The following is a 22610-nucleotide window of genomic DNA, read 5'->3' as shown; positions in this document are numbered from 1 at the left end:
CCCTGCTGGCTGGCCCCCCAGGCAGTGGCCGGGGGCGGTGTAAGCCTGATGCGCCCGGTTGATCTGCGTCGGCTGGCCGTCCAGGCGCTGGATGCGGGCGATGTCCGCCAGGTGCTCCGGGTCGGCCACCGCGTGGCCCTGCAACACACAATACGCCATCATGGTTCGGCAGGTAGTGGGGGGGTGTGGGTAGCGATATGGGGTGAGGGGGGAGTGCTGAGGGGGGAGTGCTGAGGGGAGAGTGCTGAGGGGAAAGGGGCCAGGCGGGGGGGGGATCTCACTTGGTGGCGGCCCCCGATCACGGCATGGGCAATCTCCTGGTCCTCGGGTGCACCAGCTATGTCCAGTGCCCTCTGCTCGTGCACGGAGAGGGGCCGCAAGTCAGGTTCGTTCGGGCTGGTTATGGACGCTCTTCTCCGGGGGGGGGGGGGGGAAATGACAGCATTGTTAGGCGGTCAGATGCATGTAGTTGGATCCATGTTGGCATGGGTGCACAGGGCACACGGCCAACGCGGCTCGCATAGGTGGCTGCAGCCATGCGGGTCATGGCTGTGGTTGTACCGTCCGCCTGGGGAGGAGGTGGGTGTTGCACATGTGAGGGGTAGGGCGGTTAGTGCCATGGGCACACTGCTGGGTACTCACCCTGGCTGCCCTCAGTGGGTCGTTGAGCTTTTTGCGGCACTGCTCGCCAGTCTTGGGTGTCAACGCGATGGCACTGACGGCCGCGCCCACCTCCCTCCGCAGATGCCGGGCCACGTTGGCCGGGTCCAGGGTATAGACACCCTCTCCTCTCCTCGAGAGCGTCCAGGAGCGTCTCCAGGTCGTGGTCTGTGAACTGTGGCGCTGCTCAGCGTAGCGCCATGTTGCTCCATCGGCAGCCTGTGCGCTCGCGTCGCCTTATGTGCGTGGCGCCGTGTCTCCATTGCTGTTCTGAGGCCGTGCCCACGCACTTTCCGCTGCACCCCTGCTGGCCCCCTTGTACGGCGCAGAATGGGGTCCCGGAACCGGTGCCCACCGCGGAGGGCCACACTCACATTTTGGCTCCGGCGCCGACACTCTGCTGTTGGAGCGGAAAATCGCGCCCCTGATGTTATTACATTTGTAGTTGTTGGAGCCAATCTTCTGAGCCGCTGCACACTACTGCATGAGTTCCTTAGGACAATGAGCTAGGCCCAACCATCTTCAATTGTTTCATCAATGACCTTCCCACCATCATTAAGCTCAGAAGTTGGGATGTTCGCTGATTATTACAATCTCAGTAATGCTCAGAACTTGTCAGCCACTGAAGCAGCCCATGTCCACATGCAGCAAGACTTGGACAACCTTCAGGGTTGGCCTAATAAATGGCAATAACGTTCACGCCACTCAAGTGCCAGGCAATGAGCATCTCCAACAAAAGAGATAGAACCATTGCTTAATCCCCCTCCATCAACATCCTGAGAGTCACCTTTGACTAGAAACTGAACTGTCCCAGCTTCATAAATACTGTGGGTTTAAGAGCAGGTCAGAGGCTGGAAATTCTAATGTAAGTAACTTATCTCCCGAATCCCCAATGCCTGTCCACCACCTACAAGGCACAAGTCAGGAGGAGTCTGATGGAATATTCTTCACTTGCCTGGATGAGTGCAGCTCCAACAACACTCAAGAAGCTCAACACCATGCAACACGGTTAAAAAGCACAGCTGATGTCATATACCATGAGAACACAATTTTCAGCAACTTACGGATACATGAGTTTGAGCCTGAACTACTTGTATAAATCAGTATTTGTGTAAATCTGTATAAAACAGGCTTATTAAGGCTACAGAAGTAGAGAGTATGATTGCTGAGAAAGTGAGACCTAAAGGCAGCCTTGGATAAAGGCATAAAACTGCAGATTCTGGAGATCTGAAATTAAAAATAGAAAGTGTTGACTAAACCCAGGGGTCTGGCAACAGCTGTGCTGGAAACAGAGTTAAATGTTTTGCATCCAAAATGTCTCTTCTTTGGGAGCTGCCAGACCTGCTGAGATTTTCCAGCACTTTATTAAGGTGAAATGAAATCAAAATCGCTTATTGTCACAAGTAGGCTTCAAATGAAGTTACTGTGAAAAGCCCCTAGTCGCCACATTCCGGCACCTATTTGGGGAGGTTGGTACGGGAATTCGACCGTGCTGCTGGCCTGCCTTGGTCTGCTTTCAAAGCCAGTGATTTAGCCCAGTGTGCTAAACCATACCCGTACCAGCCTCCCCGGACAGGCGCCGGAATGTGGCGACTAGGGGCTTTTCATAGTAACTTCATTGAAGCCTACTCGTGACAATAAGCGATTTTCATTTCATTTCAAACCAGCCCCTGAATGTATTCACCTAAGTATGAACTGTCTGTATAGTGCTGTGACCTATGACCAGTAAATGATAATACTGTCTACTTCCAGGTACTGTACTGGAACCCTGGTGGGCTCCACCTCTGGCTCCGCCCTCCCCAGGGCGATATATAGACCGGCAACCTGTGGGTGGCACTCATTTGTACAGCAGACACTGGCAGGCGAGTTCCTGGATAATAAAGCCTTATGTTCACTTGTTCTCACAGTCTCACAGTGAATTGATTGTATCTCATAAGGGAAGCCTAGGATTGGCTGTCAATGTTTTATGAATCTAAGGCTGTTTTTGGTCTTTTCTTAGTGCAAATAATGTAATATCTCAGAGATGAGGGTATGAAACACACTTTTGCTGCACTTTGCTCATGTACAGTGTCTTGTATGGACCATAACACCATTTTGATGGCACCAGCCTTTAACCTAAGAGAATTCCAGAGATCTAATGATATCACTTACATGGTAATAAAATCATTAAACAATTCTGACCATAGTTCTGGCTGATGCAGTTTTGGAGGTGGATTTCTGAGGAAAGAAGAACAAAGAAATATTAGAGTTTTCGAAGTGGTAAATTCCAGAATACTGCAATAATGAAGGATATGTCTACAAATGATCATTGCAAAGTAATTGACTCCTCAGCTTGAAGGACTTAGCCGTTAGTGCCATTATACCTCATTTATGTCTTATTCTTTTTGCCACCCACACAGATATATAAGCCGAGGGATACACAATCACTGAGTGCCAAATATAGTTCTGCGCCTCCGCCATTGCTCATGCATGTCTTTCAAATGTAGCTGCAGTTGATGGTCTATTAATCTCCAATCAACTATATCTGCAGGTTAAGTGGTTTTCTGAAAGCACAAATAAATGATGTGTTCTTACCATAGAATTACTTTATTTTAAGTAGTTCTGATGTCATTTTAACTATACAAAGACATTTGACATTGCAACAGTAACTGTTCTATTTAATAGGGTATTAAGGTGGTGAGTAATGGTATTAATCTTCAATGATTTACTGCTACTGCTCTGATACTTGTGGAGACCATGAATTGGATTCAATTTGAATTGGTTTTTGGAGCAAGCAATGAGATGGATTAAGGACTTGCCCTGTCTACTCTGCACATTGGCATTGTAGCTTTAAGAATTAAGGAATGTGGCGACTTGGGGCTTTTCACAGTAACTTAATTGAAGCCTACTTGTGACAATAAGCGATTATTATTATTATTATTATTATTATTATTATTATTATTAAGTAAAAATTTAAAATAAAATGACCCTTTTACTAGTCTTTTGGATTTTATATTGAACTGTGAAACTGCATTCAGTGGTGCTGCAAACGTCTGTTTTGCTAAACTGCAGCCTGAGCCAATCCTTCAGTGTATTTCAACCTAACATATAATAATATACTAATCTTTATTGTCACACGTAGGCTTGCATTAACACTGCAATGAAGTTACTGTGAAAAGCCCCTAGTCGCCACAATTCAGCGCCTGTTCGGGTACACAGAAGGAGAATTCAGAATGTCCAAATTACCTAACAGCATGTCTTTCAGGACTTGTGGGAGGAAACCGGGGCACCCAGAGGAAACCGATGCCGACACAGGGAGAACGTGCAGACTCCACACAGACAGTGACCCAAGCAGGGAATCGAACCTGGGACCCTGGAGTTGTGAAGCAACAATGCTATCCACTGTTCTCCCGTGCTGCCCCAAAAGTCACTGCGTCCCTGGGTGGGATCAAACCGCCAACCATTCGGTTCACAGCCGAACACGCTAACCCATTGCGCACAACTTTATTGTGGCAGTGATGTTATGGAAAAGAGTTTGTCAAATACTTCATTTCTTTAGAGAAGAAGAAGGCAGAAGAGACTTCATTAATTTTGTGTCATCATGACATCAGGAAATGTGGCGTGACAATGAGTCAACATGATTTCCTTCATTGGAAATATATACTTTTCCACGAAGACAATGCCCTTCAAAACCGTGAGATCATTACATTCAAATAGCACAACATTTGGGGTTAAAAGAATTGTTCTGTCGTCCATAAAAAATGTAAAATAACAGATACTAAGCAATTACAGAATTCCAAGGATATCAAAATCTGATTAGGAAGCTCGAACATTTTATGAGGACTGTTAAACACACAATTGTGCAAAAATCCTTTGAGGTACACTTCTGAGTACGTTTACCCCGAATAATTCTTAGTTGATGTCCTGGTATTTGCGTGTTCGTAATTTTAGAAAAAGCTGTAGATTGGGGGAAACTGAGGCAAAGGCTGAAGGGATAGTGAGTGATTGGAAAGAAGCTAGGGCTATTAGTTGTCATGCTACCATCGCAAGATCATTATCTAATTGTGGAAGAGGCCGTTCAGCTTATTTTGTTCATGTACCCAGAAAACCCCATAGTCCTCTCATTACATAATCAAATTGGCTCTTAAATGATTCTAGCGTTTCCAATTCCATTGTTATATCAGAAGTACACTGCCGATTCTTTGTGTGAAAGAGACATTCCTGACGTCAGCACTAAACTTTCACAACAGTGCTTTAAACCTGACCTGTTTATCATTTACTTTAACTTCCAGGTTTAACTTTCAATATTTACAATCATATCCTTTCATTTGATCAGTTCTCAGGGGCCACCTTTCAAGACCAAAAGGTCCAAATTTCTTCAGTCTTTCCTCTTAAGACAGAACCTCTGAGACTGCAGAATGTGAAGGTCTCCCTTGTGGCTCAGCAACTAGATGTAATACTCAGTGTGTGGTTTGACCAGAGGAACACAGAAATAGGTCATTGAATCTCTCAAGCCTGTTCCACAATTCAATTAGCTCATGACTGATTTGTATCTTAACTCCATCTAGCCTAAACCTTCCCTCAACCTTAGCCAACAACAATCTTAGCAATCTCAGTTTTGAAATGTTCAATTAATTGAATTAATTTTATACATGAAGCATGTAATACCTTTCCCTAATTATCCTTGCGAAGGTGGGAGCAACAAATGAGTGGATTGCTAGGCTATTTCAGAGGGCGCTTGAGAAAGAGTCCTCCGCATTGTTGAGGGCCTGGAGTCGCACCTAAACCAAACCGGGTAAGGACGACATATTTATTTCCCGAAAGGATATTCATAAATCATCATCAACCCAATTATTTTGTTTCAAATTATAGGGCAATTTAGCGAGACCGATCCACCTACCCTGCACATCTTAGGGTTGTGGGGATGAGACCCACGCAGACACGGGAAGAATGTGCCAAACTCCACACGGTCAGTGATCCGGGGCCGGGATTGAACCCAGGTCCTCGGCGCCATGAGGCAACAATTCTAACTACTGCACCACCGTGTCACTCCAAGAGGCTTATACCCAGCACAGATCCTGTTTTATATAAGAACATAAGAACTAGGAGCAGGAGTAGGCCATCTGGCCCCTCGAGCCTGCTCCGCCATTCAATGAGATCATGGCTGACCTTTTTTTGGACTCAGCTCCACTTTCCGGCCCGAACACTATACCCCTTAATCCCTTTATTCTTCAAACAATTATCTATCTTTATCTTAAAAACATTTAATGAAGGAGCCTCATCTGCTTCACTGGGCAAGGAATTCCATAGATTCACATCCCTTTGGGTGAAGAAGTTCCTCCTAAACTCAATCCTAAATCTACTTCCCCTTATTTTGAGGCTATGCGCCCTAGTTCTGCTTTCACCCGCCAGTGGAAACAACCTGCCCGCATCGATCCTATCTATTCCCTTCATCATTTTATACGTTTCTATAAGATCCCACCACATCCTTCTAAATTCCAACGAGTTCAGTCCCAGTCTACTCAACCTCTCCTGCAATTCTTTCAACATAGCAGGATTTGTGCTGTGCACAATGAGACTGGACAATCGCCCCCTCGATTTTATTCTGGATTTATTGCATTAATTGAATCAAAATTCTCCAATTATGATTAGGTCTGGTGACGCATGGAATCTGCTGAAGATTGCAAGGTGTTTAATATCATAACTGAAGATCACATGCGCTCTCCCTTTAACAGTCTTCCCACCAATCTACTGCAGATTCCCTGACTGATCAAAAAAACAAACATTTCTCATTTTTATTCCATAGGAAGCATCAACAAAACACAGATGAATACTCGCTCAGGTGCAACATTTTAATAAAAATAATTCATCAATCTTTGCCTCTTTTCCTTCTTAAAATGTGTTAATCTGTGCACTGTTTGAGAACAGTGCCTCTTACATTTCTGAAATCACATCGTGATAACATCACAAAATTAATCCTAGGGTGTTCTTCTAAATAACAAACATTGGCAATGGTAGTTGTAAAAATGTAATAAGTGGAGCTGTTACACAGTACAGTTCATTGTGACTCCAATATTATTATAAACTGCAAAATGCCTGATTCATTGAGTATCATTTCAATCTATTTTCTGTGACCTATTTGCGTGGTAATTCACACTAAGCCCATTATTTTGCATTTATTTTACACCTTAACACTGGACTATTCAATAGGTTCAAAATGCTCAGCTTTATCAGATGGTTATATTTTCTCTGTTCTCTTAGAGGGTCTTTGGAATTCTCTCCCACAGCGAGCAATGAAGGCTGGGTTATTGAATATATTCAACGCTGAATTAGACAGATTTTTGATCAACAAGGGAATGAAGGGTTATGGCGGTAGGCAGGAAAGTGATGTTAAAGCCACATTCAGATCAGGCATTATCTTACTGAATGGCCAAGCTGGCTCAATAGGCCAAATAGCTCACACCTGATCCTATTTCTCTTGTCTTTTATCAGTCTCTGTCGGGATTGTAATGAATGTCTTCCATGCATTTTGATGAAGAATCTCTAGCATAAAATGTGTCCTTTGCTTAATTTTATTTTATTGTTAACAAAAATAGACTTCACCTGTCGTGTCCGTTTAACTGTACAAATTTCAGTTCCAGATTTTGCATAGTGTTGGATACAGCCTGGAAAACTGAACTTCATAGAATATATTTGGCAGAAAGGGTGAAAAGCATTGAATACAATAATGTGAAAATGGAACAAGACAAGCTACTGACCCCCTGCGGGAAAAGCTCGCAGTGCAATTGTTACATATCAGGATGCCAACAGGAATTTTCTGTTTTAAAAAAAATCTTTATCACAGGATGTGGACGTCACTGGCTAGGCCAGCATTTTTATAGTTCATCCTTAAGTAACATTGAGAAGGTTGTGGTGAGCTGCCTTCTTGAATTGTTGTAGTCCATGTTATGTAGGTATACCCGCAGTTCTATTCGGGAGGACGTTCCTGACCTAGTGACTGTGAGGTCTTGGTTTTGGAAGGTGTTGTCAATGGAGCCTTGGTGAGTTGCTGCAGAGGGCACATACTGCTGCCACTGTGTGCCAGTGGTGGAGTGAGTGAATGTTGAAGGTGGTGAATGGGATGCCAATCAAGCATGCTGGGTTGTCTTGGACTATGTCCAACTTCTTGAATGCTGTTGGAGCTGCAGCCATCCAGGCAAGGGGAGAGTACTCCATTACACTTCTAACACTTCACACCTGTGCCTTGTAGATTGTGAACAGGCTTTGGGGAGTCAGGAGGTGAGTTGTTCACTGCAGAATTCCCAGTTTCAGAGCTGCTCCTGAAGCCACAGTATTAACATGGCTAGTCCAGTTCAGCTTCTGGTCAATGGTAACCCACAGGATTTAGATAATGGGAAATTCAATGATGGTAATTCCACTGAAAGCAATGGGAGTTTGTTGGATTCTCCAATGTTGGAGATGGTCAAGTGTGGTGCGAATGTTACTTGCCACTTATTAGCCCAAGACTGAATGTTGTCCAGGTCTTGTGGCACCTGGGCATGGACTGCTTCAGTATCTGAAGAGTTATGAATGGTGCTGAACATTATGCAATTTAAAAAAAAAATCATTTACAGGATGTTGACATCCCTGATTAGGGTGGTGGGGTTCCCAGGCATCTGCTCTTGTCCTTCTAGATCGTGGTGGTCATGGGTTTGGATGTTGTTGTCTGACGAACTTGGTGAGTTACTGCAGTGCATCTTGTAGATAATACACATGACTGCCACTGTTCCTTGGTTGTGGAGGGTTTGAATGTTTGTGGAAGTGGGAGCAATTAAGTGGATTGCTTTGTCTTGGATGGTGTTAGTGAACATCCTCGCTTCTGACCTTATGATGGTGGAAAGCTCCTTGATGAAGATGGTTGGGTCAAGGAGGAACTCCCAAAGTGATGGCCTGGGACAGACGTGATTGTCCTCCAACAACCACAACAAGCTTATATTGTGCTAAGTTATGACTCCACCCAGTGGAAAGTTTTCCTCCGATTCTCATTGACCTCAGCTTTGTTAGGGCTCATCGATGTCACACTTGATCAAATGCTGCCTTGGTGTCAATGTAATGAGGCTGGGAGCTGAGTGGCTCTGATGAAAACCAAACTGAGTATCAGTAAACATGTTACAAGTTATTGTTCAGTAAGTGCCGCTTGATGGCATTGTCGACGGCACCTTCCATCTTTTTGGTGATGACTTAGAGCAGATGGAATGGTAATTGGATGGGTTGGATTTATCCCGCTTTTTTGAGGATAGGACATACCTGGGCAATTTTCCACATTGCTGGATAGTTTCCACCATTGTATCTATTGCAATTCCAAATTTACTGGGGATTTCATTGTGCTTTGAAGCATTGGAATTAAGTAAAGCAACAGGAGGCACACTGTAGTCCCTTTCTCCAGAATTCACCATCAGACCATATGTCAAGTTAAGTCACATAACACTGGCTTGAATGTTCACACTTAAAAAGATGAGGCAATTCGTATTGAAAATGAGGGATAGTCAGTGAAGGGAAAAACACTTTTGTGCTTTGAGCATTTATAAGCCAGGTGTAACTTGATCAGAGTGAATGTTTCTGAGGCTTGATCCAATAATGCTTTCAAAGACAGGAAAGGAATTACCAACTGCACTTGTGAGAATTCACCCATTTCTCAGGCAAACAATCCTAATTCTCCTGCTGAGCGAGATATCCAATTAGCACTCATCAGCGATTGTAGAAATTTCAGTAAGTCCTTTTAATATATAGCAAAGGCGGAGTGAAAGGAAGAAGAAACTATTTTAAACAGTCTGGGATTGAGTCAATTGTCAATGAACGTCAAAAATGTGAGGAATACAATGTTACTATCATAAGCAACAGTGTATGTATAATTGTAATAACAATGTGTAACAGAATCAGAGTGAATGCTTCTGACCCTGATAATGCTTCACCTCAAATTCAAAAGGAGGAATCACCTACTTGCACCGAGAATTCTTCTATTTCTCAGGAGAATCAATTTATGAGGTTTAGCCAACCTCATCACACACACAACTGAATTACCTGGGTATCTTGAAGAGTGCCCTCATTGGATGTAGATCTGTTAGTGGAGGGTTACCGTCTGCAAGTTCAATGGCTGTTATACCCAAGGACCAGACATCACATCTTACATCGTAACTGGAATCCAGCTGCTGTTCACATGCTATTACCTGAACACCAGGAAATCAAACATGCATCCTGTTAACAAGTATTGATAGTAATGCACATTACCGCTAGGAAAGGAATGCTAAATTCATGGTGTACATCTTTAATATTTATATTATTACAGTTCACCTTCAGAAAATCTCAAATTTGCAAGAGTTACAGCATACATGGTCAAAACAAGTTGAATTGTGCTAGCTAATCAATGTTTTATAGACTTGCTTTTCTGTAAATTGTATGACTTCAGTTCCTCTAAATTAACTTCGCTGTGCAAATTCCTGACTTCCTTCTTTTTGAGTGTCATTAAGGGCTAGATTGCTGAGTAGGAACCTCCTGGAAGATTTCTGGTCTCAGTAACTTCAGTTGAATTGTACCTCATGGGGCAATAACTCCGAAATATGAGTTATATCTTAAGCTTTTGGATGGTTACTGGTTAGTTTAAAATTGACTCATACAAAATACCCTAGTTAGTCCCCCTACAGATATTGCCAGACATGCTGAGATTTTCCAGCATTTTCTCTTTTGGTTTCAGATTCCAGCTTCCGCAGTAATTTGTTTTTATTTCATTCGTAAATTTGGTTATGAGTTTTTAAAAAAAAATTTGAGTACCCAATTCATTTTTTCCAATTAAGGGGCAATTTAGCCTGGCCAATTCATCTACCCTGCACATCTTTTGGGTTGTGGGAGCAAAACCGACGCAAACACGGGGACAATGGGACAATGTGCAAACTCCACACGGACAGTGACCCAGAGCTGCGATCGAACCTGGGATCTCGGCACCGTGAGGCAGCAGCACAAACCACTGCACCACCGTGCTGCCCTCTAAATTTGGTTATGATAAACAATGAATGCAATATTCTTTCTAAGCTCACTTTTACATTGCTTCCATAATAGGGCAATGTGTAACCAAATGAGAGGACGAAGAGGATCGGCATCCATAGTAAACTCTTATAGAAATAGGCTAGTCAAATTGATTCTGGTTGAAATTATGCTGTGTAATATTAATAATCAGCATGTTAGTGTGTTTTAATAAACTTTCAACAACATTTTCAAGTTTTAAATAGGATAATATTTTTACTAAATTCACTAAGGAGGAATTTCATTCAATTACTTTAACACATTTGATTTTTTTCCCCCCTTTCCCCCCGGGGGGGGGGGGGGGGGGGGGGGGTGCCAGTTGCGGTTTGCTTAATTGGTATATAGTGTTTAATTCTGGTCGCCACACCACCAGAAGGATGTGGAGGCTTTGGAGAGGGTACAGAAAATTGGTTAGATGGTTAGCGTATGGCTCAGAATAACACCAACAGGTTTGAATTGGATTTCAGCTCAGGAAGGCACGGGAGCTGCCTTCTTGCCCTGTCCCTGAGATTAGGGAACAATGTCCAAAGATGTGCAGGTTGGGTGGATTGGCCATGATAAATTGTCCAAAATTCTATGATTAACCTAGGACAAAAGTTCGGCGCAACATCGTGGGCCGAAGGGCCTGTTCTGTGCTGTATTTCTCTATTCTATTCTATTCTAATGTTAAATCTCCACTGAAAAATAAACTGCCAAGAAAATAGTTCAAGATGATGCATCAGCAGACGGGGCCTGCCTTTGGGAAGAGCACACGTGAATGGATTCCAAATTACTCTTTTGGAACATGCTAAACAGAGGAATGGCACACTGCAACAACCTGATTTGGAGATGTCTGGAATGCAGAAGGCATTTTCCTCTGTGACTTTATGATGCATATGGTGGACACTGCTACGCCCATAGATGAAGCCGTTATGAGAAGTGTAGGAGGTCAAAATGTTAAGGGTGCTTGGATGAGGCCCTGCAAATTCTCTCTGTTCTGTTCGAATTCACGTAGATTCAGAGAAAAGGTGAATTCTAAGTTCTGAAATGTGCTCTTTGTTTGAGCGTTAAGCATTGTACTGAATAATGCAAATGTATTTTCTTGAGGCGACAGGGGCAGGTGGGATGAGTATCAATTAACTATTGGCTTAAGGAGAAAATATTTGTTTTCAGTTATGGTGCTTGACTTTTCCAGGATATAGTTTTACTCTGCTGGGGCTCACTGTGAGACTGGTTCCACCCGCGGTGGAAATTGTCGCGGGTGGGACGGAAAATTTGATGGGCCATTTAAAGGTGGGTGCAACTGGAAAATTGCTCCCATGGACTGCAATCCAATGTCTGCTCTGGTAAAAAAATGTGTAACTATCCCCAGACTATCTCTGTCGGTAAAAAAAGGGCATACTGAAAGGACAGATTTACACTCTTACATTCTCAGACGTATTTATTTTTTAAAAAAAAATTAGAGTAGCCAATTATTTTTCTTTTCCAATTAAGGGCCAATTTAACATGGCCAATCCACCTAACCAGCACATCTTTGGGTGGTGGGGGTGAAGCCCATGCAGACATGGGGAGAATGTGCAAACTCCACACGGACAGTGACCCAGGGCCGTGATTCAAACCCGGGTCCTCAGCGCTGCAGTCCCAATGCTAACCACTGCATCGCATGCCGGCCTCAAATGTATAATACAAGATATGCTTTGCATTGTATTACACAATGGAGTATCAAACCATTGAATTTGTTTGCCACTCTCTTTTATGATTCATTTGTTCCTGATACTCAGGTCTTTAATTTTGAGCCAATGAACCAAATTGATGGTTAAGCTGTGACAGAATGTCAGTATGCTGAGTGCAGGAGGTAGAGAGAGGCAATTTGCAAAGCATTTAAAATAGAAATCACCTCAAATCAAAGGCAGTGTGCTAATATTTACTACTTGTGATGTAATGTTGCCAACCATCAATAACTGTAGGTGAAGTAATTTGCTGTACGTTTGGACCAGCAATAGCTGTTCACGTTATGTAACTCAGACTGAAGTAAAGTTAATTCATCTCCACCCTGAGACAAGAACGCGAAACGCAGGTGCAGAAGATAGTCGCAAAGGGATACGGCATGTTTGCCTTCATCGGCCAGGTCATTGAGTTTAAAAATTGGCAAGTCATGTTCGGCTGTACTTGGTATATAGTATTTAATTCTGGTCGCCACACCACCAGAGGACATAGAGGGTACAGAAAAGATTTACAAGGATGTTGCCTGGTACGGAGGGCATTAGCTATGAGGAGAGTTGGAGAAACTTGGTTTGCTTTCCCTGGAATGACAAGTCTACAAGATTGTGAGGGGCATGGATAGGGTAGATCGTCAGAAACTTTTTCCTCGGGTGGAAGAGTCAATTACTAGGTAGCAAAGGTTTAAGATGCAAGGGGCAAGATTTAAAGGAGATGCATGAGGCAATTTTTTTTTTACACAGAGGTGGTGGGAGACTGGAACTTGCTGCTGGGGGAGGTAGCGGAAGCAGATACGATAGTGACTTTTAAGGAGCGCCTTGACAAATACATGAATAGGATGGGAATAAAGGGATATGGTCCCCAGAAAGATAGGGGGTTTTAGTTCAGACGGGCAGCATGGTCGGTGCAGGCTTTGAGGGCCGAAGGGCTTGTTCCTGTGCTGTAATTCTCTTTGTTCTTTGTGATGAAGTAAACCCTGACAACAGATGGTTACAAATGTGTCCTGGCTGACAACGTGTGTTCACCTGATATTTTGTGCCTGAGCAAAGTGCTTTTATTTAACTCACAAATCTTTAGCACTCTATCCAAAGTCAATACTGAAGGGAGAAGGGGTTATAGCAGCACAAAGTCAGACTGTGTAAATCTGTTTGTGAGCTGAAGGGGCTCTTGGATTACACTTTGACTACACGTCCAATTCCTACATTGATTCACGCTAGTGAGGAAATACATCATTCTCTCCACTTCAGATTGCCAGTTGACACATTTTTTTCAACATTGAAATATAAAAATGAAGTAACTGGTGCACTCATAAAGGTGTTTACAACTGTGAAAAACAAATGCAGGAATGCAGTAATAAAGGGCAATGAAAATACAAGGAAACCGGCACTCAAGGGTTGGGTATTGATGCACATGGGGGCTGCCTTTTGGGTTTTCTTACTTACCTCTGGGGCCATCCAGAATGGGGTTCCAACAGATGTGTTGCAGCGAAGTCGAGTGCTAGTTAACTGGGCTGAAACACCTAGTACAGGAATTAGACCAAATCATCATGAAATGAAGCTAGCATATAGCCCAACAGCATGACAAACATTCCTCTGACCAACTGCACATTGTACTCACTGTTTTAAGAAACAGTTTCAGCAAACTATTAAAAAGAAAATCTAAAAGTGAAAGAAAAATTTGGATGAATTTTAACTTCCTTCCATTGTCCTGTCTGGTTCTCTCGGGCGTTGGGGATATTATTGGGGGGAATTTGCATCAAGGGGAAATTATTTGGGGGTTGCACGACCTCAGTGTCAGTACAGGTAGGTTAGGAGGCATGGCCTCCTCTGTGCTGTACAGTTCTATAGCAATAAGACCAACATATGAGGGAACTGAACTGTCATCAGTAGAGATGCAGGCAGAGTTTTCTCCATTTTGTAATATTAGCAGAGTCGTTAATTGTGAGCCTAAAATGAATTCCCATATTTTATATTCAGGCCGACTACATTTTGATACCATTAGGGAATAGAGAAAAAATAATTTTGTTTTAATTTAAATCGAAGGAAACATTCCATGGATTGCATGTTCCTTTCGGACTGTAACTTAATATCGGATGGTGGGAATTCTGAACTTATTATTTTATCGTTGTCCTTTTTACTTTCTGACACTTTCAGGTTTTGCACATGATCAAGTATTAACATCAAGATGCCTGTCAAGAATGAAGGACAGCAGATCAAATTTGACCTACTACTTCATATACAGCCGTAGTAATTAATTTGCACCATTTACATCAACCAGTTGGCCAAATGTTTGAGTACAAGTATGGTCGGATCAGGATTTAAAATAAAATGCACTGCCATGGAGTTTTTTCCCCACTAGTGTTAAGTCTGTAGAAAAAAGTTGCAACATCAGCGACTGTGGAAACAAAATCGCTGCCGTTTCCTTCCGCCTCTGAACATCATGGGCTGGATTCTCCGATTCTGGGGCTATGTCCCCACGCCAGCGAAAAACGGTCACCAATTCCCCATTTTGCTGGGGACAAGCAGGAAGGCAGCGTAGAGCACTCAGCTCCAGCTGTCGATACGGCCCGTGCAACATGGTGGTGGCCGCTTGCAGACCCGGCCCGCAAAATAGTCCCCGCTTTCAGCCAGCTCGCGCACCGCGGATCATACCCCCACAGTAGCCCCAGCCCATGATGACGTCCCCCCCGGCCCGCAGGTGGGCCCTCCCACGACTGTGGCAGTGCTGGACCAAGTCCGCAGCCGCCACGCCAGGTTCCCGACGGATGAGACCACACGTGTCCCGAGCCATCGGGAACTCGACCGGTCGGGGGCGAATAATCGGGGGCGGGCCTCAGGCAATGTCCTGAGGCCGGCGATACGTGGCATGCCATACTCTCCGAATATGCCGCTTTGGAAGGGGTGGAGCATCGTGAAAGCGGCGCCGCCCCGATTTGGTCGGGAACTTTGATTCTCTGGCCGATCGGCAAACTCGATTTCGGTGTCGGTGAACTGAGAATCCAGCCCCATACCTCTTCCCCAAGGTTAAACACTGTGACCAATCATGCTCAGATGGGCATTGTCCACAGCAACAACAGATTCCTTCCAATGAAAGCTAAAAGGTGATGCTGACAGCTTGATTTTTATCAGACCTAATCCACCTAACACCAAGATGTAGCCATTTAAAATGGGCACCTGCAAAGGACCATGGGAATTATGGCCAACCCAGGACTCAGACAGATACACAGCCTATGTGTATCTAAAACATAGGCAACCAGACCTGACTGAAACCCCTGCTCATTTACATTTTAATGGCCCATTTTCCCAGGACAATAGAACTCCAATCAAGCAATCGGTACAGCCACAGACTGATCGGCGCCACTCCGTTACTCAGAAAGCACAACTGCCAAAGTCAATGACCACTAAGGACCCGCCCAGCTACCAAGGCACCCGCCCCTTTATGGGCCGAAATCGAAGAGAGTGATCAGAGCCCTGTCGAACTATTGGGTCCAAGGTTAAGGATCGACCCAAAGAGCGCAAAATGTTCTGTCTCTCTTGGATCCGGCCTGTGCCACCCAATTGCAGCAGAAACAGCCAGCCAAGTTCAAGACCAACGATCGCTACCTGGATGAGCCCAGCAGAGACAGACCCACTTTCTTCAAACCAACCAAGTGAAATCCAGATATAGGCCTTTATCCATTTGCACAGTGCCGGTCGTCCTGAAGTTAAGTATAAGTTATTAGAGCTGATAGGTGTAGTTTAACTCATAGTGGATATTGTGTTTGCATGTTGAGATAACTCTTGTGTATATAAATAAACTATCTTTTGAACTAACTAACTGGTTGTGTGGTCATTTTATCGATACAGGGGAAAGGCTTGTGGTTCACCAAGATAAATAAATAGAGCAACAAAGACCATTTGTAACAGTTGGTAAAATATTCGAAATGTAAAGTGACCATAGTTCCAGATGACCATCGGCTTCTTTCCTCTTTGAGGGGGAGAGCTGACGGGTGGTGGTTTAACCTGAGGATCACCACATCTCAGGCAAGGGGAAAGGTTGAGAAGGTGGGCGCTCATGAATAACATCTAAAGTCATGCATTCTATCTGAAGCTATTTTTGTTTTTAAAGTACAGCTTGAATGACGACATTATTTGGTTTGTCTTCCGCTTTTGGCACATAGCAAAAGTCAAGCTTGAAGAGTGTGCACAATCGCACTACATTTACCTTCTCCATCCATAACTCACAGTGTGGCAGCAACAAATCTACTTCAATCATGTTCCTCTCGGTATATTTCTTAAAAACTGGTGATATTTATTCTGAACGTTTTATTATTTTTTAAATCATTCTTTTTTCTTTCCGAAACATTCAATTGCACATGATCAAGTATTAACAAAGAACAAAGAACAAAGAAAAGTACAGCACAGAAACAGGCCTTTCAGCCCTCCAAGCCGGCGCCAACCATGCTGCCCGTCTAAACTAAAATCTTCCACACTTCCGGGGTCTGTATCCCTATATTTCCACCCTATTCATGTATTTGTCAAGATGCCCCTTAAACATCACAATCATCCCTGCTTCCACCACCTCCTCCGGCAGCGAATTCCAGGCACCCACTACCCTCTGTGTATAAAACTTGCCTCGTACATCTCCTCTAAACCTTGCCCCTTGCACCTTAAACCTATGCCCTCTAGTAATTGACCACTCTACCCTGGGGAAAAGCCTCTGACTATCCACTCTGTCTATGCCCCTCATAATTTTATGGACCTCTATCAGGTCGCTCCACAACCTCCTTTGTTCCGGTGAGAACAAACCCAATTTATTCAACCTCTCCTCATAGCTAATGCCCTCCATACCAGGCAACATCCTGGTAAATCTCTTCTGCACCCTCTTGAAAGACTCCACATCCTTCTGGTAGTGTGGTGACCAGAATTGAACACTATACTCCAAATGTGGCCTAACTAAGGTTCTATACAGCTGCAACATGACTTGCCAATTCTTATACTCAATGCCCTGGCCAATGAAGGCAAGCATGCTGTATGCCTTCTTGACTACCTTCTCCACCTGTGTTGCCCCTTTCAATGACCTGTGGACCTGTACACCTAGATCTCTCTGACTGTCAATACTCTTGAGGGTTCTATCATTCACTGTATATTCCCTACCTGTATTAGACCTTCCAAAATGCATTACCTCACATTTGTCCGGATTAAACTCCATCTGCCATCTCTCCGCCCAAGTCTCCAAATAATCTAAATCTTGCTGTATCCTCTGACAGTCCTCATCGCTGTCTGCAATTCCACCAACCTTTGTGTCATCCGCAAACTTACTAATCAGGCCAGTTACATTTTACGCCAAATCATTTATATATACTACAAATAGCAAATGTCCCAGCACTGATCCCTGAGGAACTAGTCACAGCCCTCCAATCACAAAAGCACCCTTCCATTGCTACTCTCTGCCTTCTATGACCTAGCCAGTTCTGTATCCATCTTGCCAGCTCACCCCGATCCCATGTAACTTCACCTTTTGTACCAGCCTGCCATGAGGGACTTGTCAAAGGCCTTACTGAAGTCCATACAGACAACATCCACTGCCCAACCTGCATCAATCATCTCTGTGACCTCCTCGAAAAACTCTATCAAGTTAGTGAGCCACGTCCTCCCCTGAACAAAACCGTGCTGCCTCTCGCTAATACATCCACTTGCTTCCAAATGGGAGTAGATCCTGTCTCAAAGAATTTTCTCCAGTAATTTCCCTATCACTGACGTAAAGCTCACTGGCCTGTAGTTCCCTGGATTATCCTTACTACTCTTCTTAAAAAACGAACAATATTGGCTATTCTCCAGTCCTCTGGGGCATCACCTGAAGATAAGTGAGGATCAAAAGATTTCTGTTAAGGCCTCAGCAATTTCCTCTCTAGCCTCCTTCAGTATTCTTGGATAGATCCAATCAGGCCCTGGGGACTTATCTACTTTAATATTTTTCAAGACGCCCAATGGCAGCACGGTAGCATTGTGGCATTGTGGATAGCACAAATGCTTCACAGCTCCAGGGTCCCAGGTTCGAATCCCGGCTTGAGTCACTGTCTGTGTGGAGTCTGCACGTTCTCCCTGTTTGTGCGTGGGTTTCCTCCGGGTGCTCCGGTTTCCTCCCACAGTCCAAAGATGTGCAGATTAGGTGGATTGGCCATGATAAATTGCCCTTAGGGTCCAAATTGCTCTTGGTGTTAGGTGGGGTTACTGGGTTATGGGGATAGGGTGGAAGTATGGGCTTGGGTAGGGTGCTCTTTCCAAGAGTCGGTGCAGACTCGATGGGCCGAATGGCCTCCTTCTGCACTGTAAATTCTATGAAACCTTGTCTTTTTGGATCTCAATGTGACCCAGGCTATCTACACACCCTTCTCCAGACTCAAAATCCACCAATTCCTTCTTTTTGGTGAATACAGATGCAAAGTATTCATTTAGTACCTCACCCATTTCCTCTGGCTTCACACATAGATTCCCTCCCCTGTCTTTCTGAGGGCGAACTCTTTCCCTGGCTACCCTCTTACTTTTTATGTACGTGTAAAAAGCCTTGGGATTTTTCTTAACCCTATTTGCCAATTACTTTTTGTGACCCCTTTTAGTCCTCCTCACTCCATTCTTAAGTTCCTTCCTACTTTCCTTACAAAATCCTTGAAAGTTGCCACCCAGGTTAATAGGGCTGTTAAGAAGGCATATGGTGTGCTAGCCTTTATAAGCAGGGGGATTGAGTTTCGGAACCACAGGGTCATGCTGCAGCTGTACATAACTCTGGTGCGGCCACACCTGGAGTACTGCGTGCAGTTCTGGTCACCACATTATAGGAAGGATGTGGAAGCTTTGGAAAGGGTTCAGAGGAGATTTACTAGGATGTTGCCTGGTATGGAGGGAAGGTCTTACGAGGAAAGGCTCAGGGAATTGAGGTTGTTTTCGTTAGAGAGGAGAAGGCTGAGAGGTGACTTAATAGAGACATATAAGATAGTCAGAGGATTAGATAGGGTGGACAGTGAGAGTCTTTTTCCTCGGATGGTGATGACCAACACGAGGGGACATAGCTTTAAATTGAGGGGTGAGAGATATAGGACAGATGTCAGAGGCAGTTTCTTTACTCAGAGAGTAGTAGGGGTGTGGAATGCCCTGCCTGCAACAGTAGTAGACTCGCCAACTTTAAGGGCATTTAAGTGGTCACTGGATAGACATATGGATGAAAATGGAATAGTGTAGGTCAGATAGGCTTCAGATGGTTTCACAGGTCGGCGCAACATCGAGGGCCGAAGGGCCCGTACTGCGCTGTAGTGTTCTATGTTCTATGTTCTATGTTCTATTCCACACAGGCTTTGCCTGTTCCCAGCCTTCTAGTCCTGACAAATGTCTCCTTTTTCTTTTTGACGAGACCCACAATATCTCTTGTTATCCAAGGTTCCCAAAATTTGCCATATTTATCCTTCTTCCTCACAGGAACAAGCCGGTCCTCAATTCCTTTCAACTAACATTAAGGTCCTGCCAAGAATGAAGAACAGCAAATCATTTTTGACATGCTAATTACTATACAGCTGTAGTAATTTGTTTTGCACCATTTACATCAAAGAGCTGCCCCCTGAAGCCGCATTTACGTCACTCCCTGCACTGACGAACCTAGCTCGACAGTGCAAGAAGAGATCGGGGCACCATTTTAAAATGTTGCCCCAATTCCGTGACCACCTTGGATGCCCCACCACACCCCCACTGCCCCAATTTACCTCTTCGGGGTCCTTAAGCCCACCTCACTCCACCTCTTAAGGGCTGGGCACACCCCAGCCCGATCCCTGGCATGGGCAACCTGGCACCCTGGCAGTGCCACAAGCAGCCCAACCAACTGAGGGCCTCAGATGGCCTGGGAGGCCACCCCAGGTGCTATTACGCCTGATCCATGTTTGTGTGGACCTGTGCGAAACGCCACCATGGCGAGGTCTGCCGGGCGAGGCCCTTAGTTCCCAGGCCTCAGGAGAATCCAGTCTAATGGCTCATTTCAATATGCTAATCTGGATCTCTTCCAGCAAGGGTGCGATCCAGATTGCGACGTCTCGCTAAATTTCGTTCCGTGCATCGTAAATCTCATGAGAGGCCTCTCGCCCGATTTCACAGCTTTGTTGTGTCACCGAGTCGGGCGCGACAAGACCATTTGATCACACCCAAAACGTTGCTTCAAGCTGAATACAAAATCTATAATAAGGCACATTTCATAGTGACTGCATAAACAGAAAATATTTGGTAGCTTGATGACATATTGGTTTCGCATAAGGATCCATTGTATGAAGGCAACAGTTTTTGGAGTGAAGGGTAAAGGTGAGGTTACAGTTGGCTACAAGAGGAGGTTGCACACAGTTCAGAGGGTATGTCAAAGGATGGTGCCCACAGATGACATGGGTGTTATGAGATTGGACCTGTAATCTTGGGAGTAATCAAACCCAAATTTCAAGTTTGTGAATTTGAATTCCGTTGAAGAAATCAGGAGCAAGAAGCTGTTGGATTGTTGCAAGAACCCAACTGGTTCGCTGAAGTCCTTTTCGAGACGGTAATCTGCCATCCTTATTTTGCCCTGTATATGACTTCAGTCGCCCATCAATGTGGTTGATCCATAATTGTACTCTAAAGTGCAACAGGTCACCCAGCCATATTATATAGGTGCCACACCCCCACCTTCTGGACAGCAAGGGATGGATATTAAAGGTCAGCCATGCCAGTGATGCTCATAAATTAATAAAACCTTTAGAGGACTGAAAATAATTGTTTGTCTTTTAAGAGTTAATGCCATCAGTAAACATCGTATCAGGATATCATGAACTATTTTGAGGAGTTAGCTTAACATTCCCTTTCCACTTGAGTGTCAAATTTTTGTTTAATGTTGATAACGCATCTGAACCTGCACAACCTACCCCTCCATCAAATTGCATGTTGCTTAAGACTTTGTCGGCAGTGGGTGGATTTTAACTCTCAGGTGACTAGCCTTTGTGAGACAGATACTGCCTCTGCAAAGAAAAGTGTTTGTAAACAAGCTGAAAGGTTAATCAAGTGTGCAATGGATTAAGGTAAGTCCTTTGGAAACATACTATCACGTCACCCACACATGATACAGCATACCACTCTGATGAACAACAGACATTTTCTTACTCCTCCCATTCTTCACTCCCCAAGCAAAGCAGAGTTTGCCAAACAAATTCTCACAAAAACAATTGTACAGTTTATACATTGAATTGTATCTGCTGTGAAACACTGTTGAGCTTTGACATCTTTTTCCTCACGCATGCTTTCCAATATTATGTGATGGAAAAATGCTATAAAGATGTAATTTAAGACATTAGAAATGGCTTTTGGGCCAAATTTACAAAGTAGATGGATTCCCTGCAATTGCAAAATAAGAAAGAGGAGATCCTTTCCACGTTCCTCAAAGTTTCCCCATCGGGAATGCTTCCCGCTTGGAATTTTCCTGCCTACCTGCAAACATGTCTCCTTCAGCGAGCACCCTTATCATCTGAGAAGTTCAATAACATAACGAACAAGGTATAGCCGCAAGAGTTTCCATTTCCTTCGGTAACATCCAAAGCAGATTAACGTAAAATGGCTTCCAACCTCAGTCTGGATGCCCGCCCAGTCGTACTGAGCATATGCATACGTCTTAAAGTGCGATACGACGTCTTAAAGCAAAACTGCATTAGATTATGCCACAACATGTTCCTTAAAGCAAATAATCAGCTGACTGCTGTAACGGCACGGTGGTGGTGATTTTCCAAAACAGGGAACAAGCAAGAAGTGCAGAGTTCTCATGGGGGAAACAGATAGCAGATGGATTCCCTGCAGAGCTAAGTTCATTGTACAATGTGTGGAAGCTGGGCAAAATTAAACACAAGCTTACCAGAAAAAAAAATTACATTCCAAAGTACAAGGCAGATTATCCAGAAAATTATGATTTTTATAGTAACAGATTTTAAATAAAAGTCAGAAATCTTTTGATGTATTTGGCCAAGGTTCTTAATGAAATGCAAGTACATTTGGCGATTCATCAATATTAATAGGATATTTACAAAACTGAAGCTATTCAAACACTGATACCTTTTTGTATAGCTGTTTACAGTAATCCAGCAGATCTCACCTGTGATATTACTGTTTGAAATTTGTGGCAATTGATTCCTTTACATTAGCTGGCTTAGTAGCTATTCCTCACTAATTGTCCCAAGTTGCTTTAGC

General features: G+C 44.0%; 1 protein-coding gene across 13 annotated transcripts in view; it reads right to left on the bottom strand.

Annotated features, from left to right (window-relative positions):
• Positions 1-22610, bottom strand: part of myo3a (myosin IIIA) — a 556810-nt gene that overhangs the window by 326981 nt on the left and 207219 nt on the right. For all 13 annotated transcript variants that reach the window (XR_005460772.1, XM_038798143.1, XM_038798142.1 and 10 more), the window contains 3 exons: positions 13836-13912; positions 9700-9845; positions 2812-2877 (listed from right to left, as the gene is read on the bottom strand). Coding sequence is in view for 12 of the 13 variants with exons in the window: in XM_038798143.1 (XP_038654071.1) it covers positions 2812-2877; positions 9700-9845; positions 13836-13912 (289 nt within the window). In the remaining variant the exon portion in view is untranslated. The remainder of the gene's footprint in view (positions 1-2811; positions 2878-9699; positions 9846-13835; positions 13913-22610) is intronic.

This window comes from Scyliorhinus canicula, chromosome 5, assembly GCF_902713615.1.
Source record: "Scyliorhinus canicula chromosome 5, sScyCan1.1, whole genome shotgun sequence".
In the NCBI taxonomy this organism is placed as follows: Eukaryota; Metazoa; Chordata; class Chondrichthyes; order Carcharhiniformes; family Scyliorhinidae; genus Scyliorhinus; species Scyliorhinus canicula.
The sequence above is the reverse complement of the archived record's forward strand: the minus strand, read 5'-3'. Positions and strand labels throughout refer to the sequence as shown.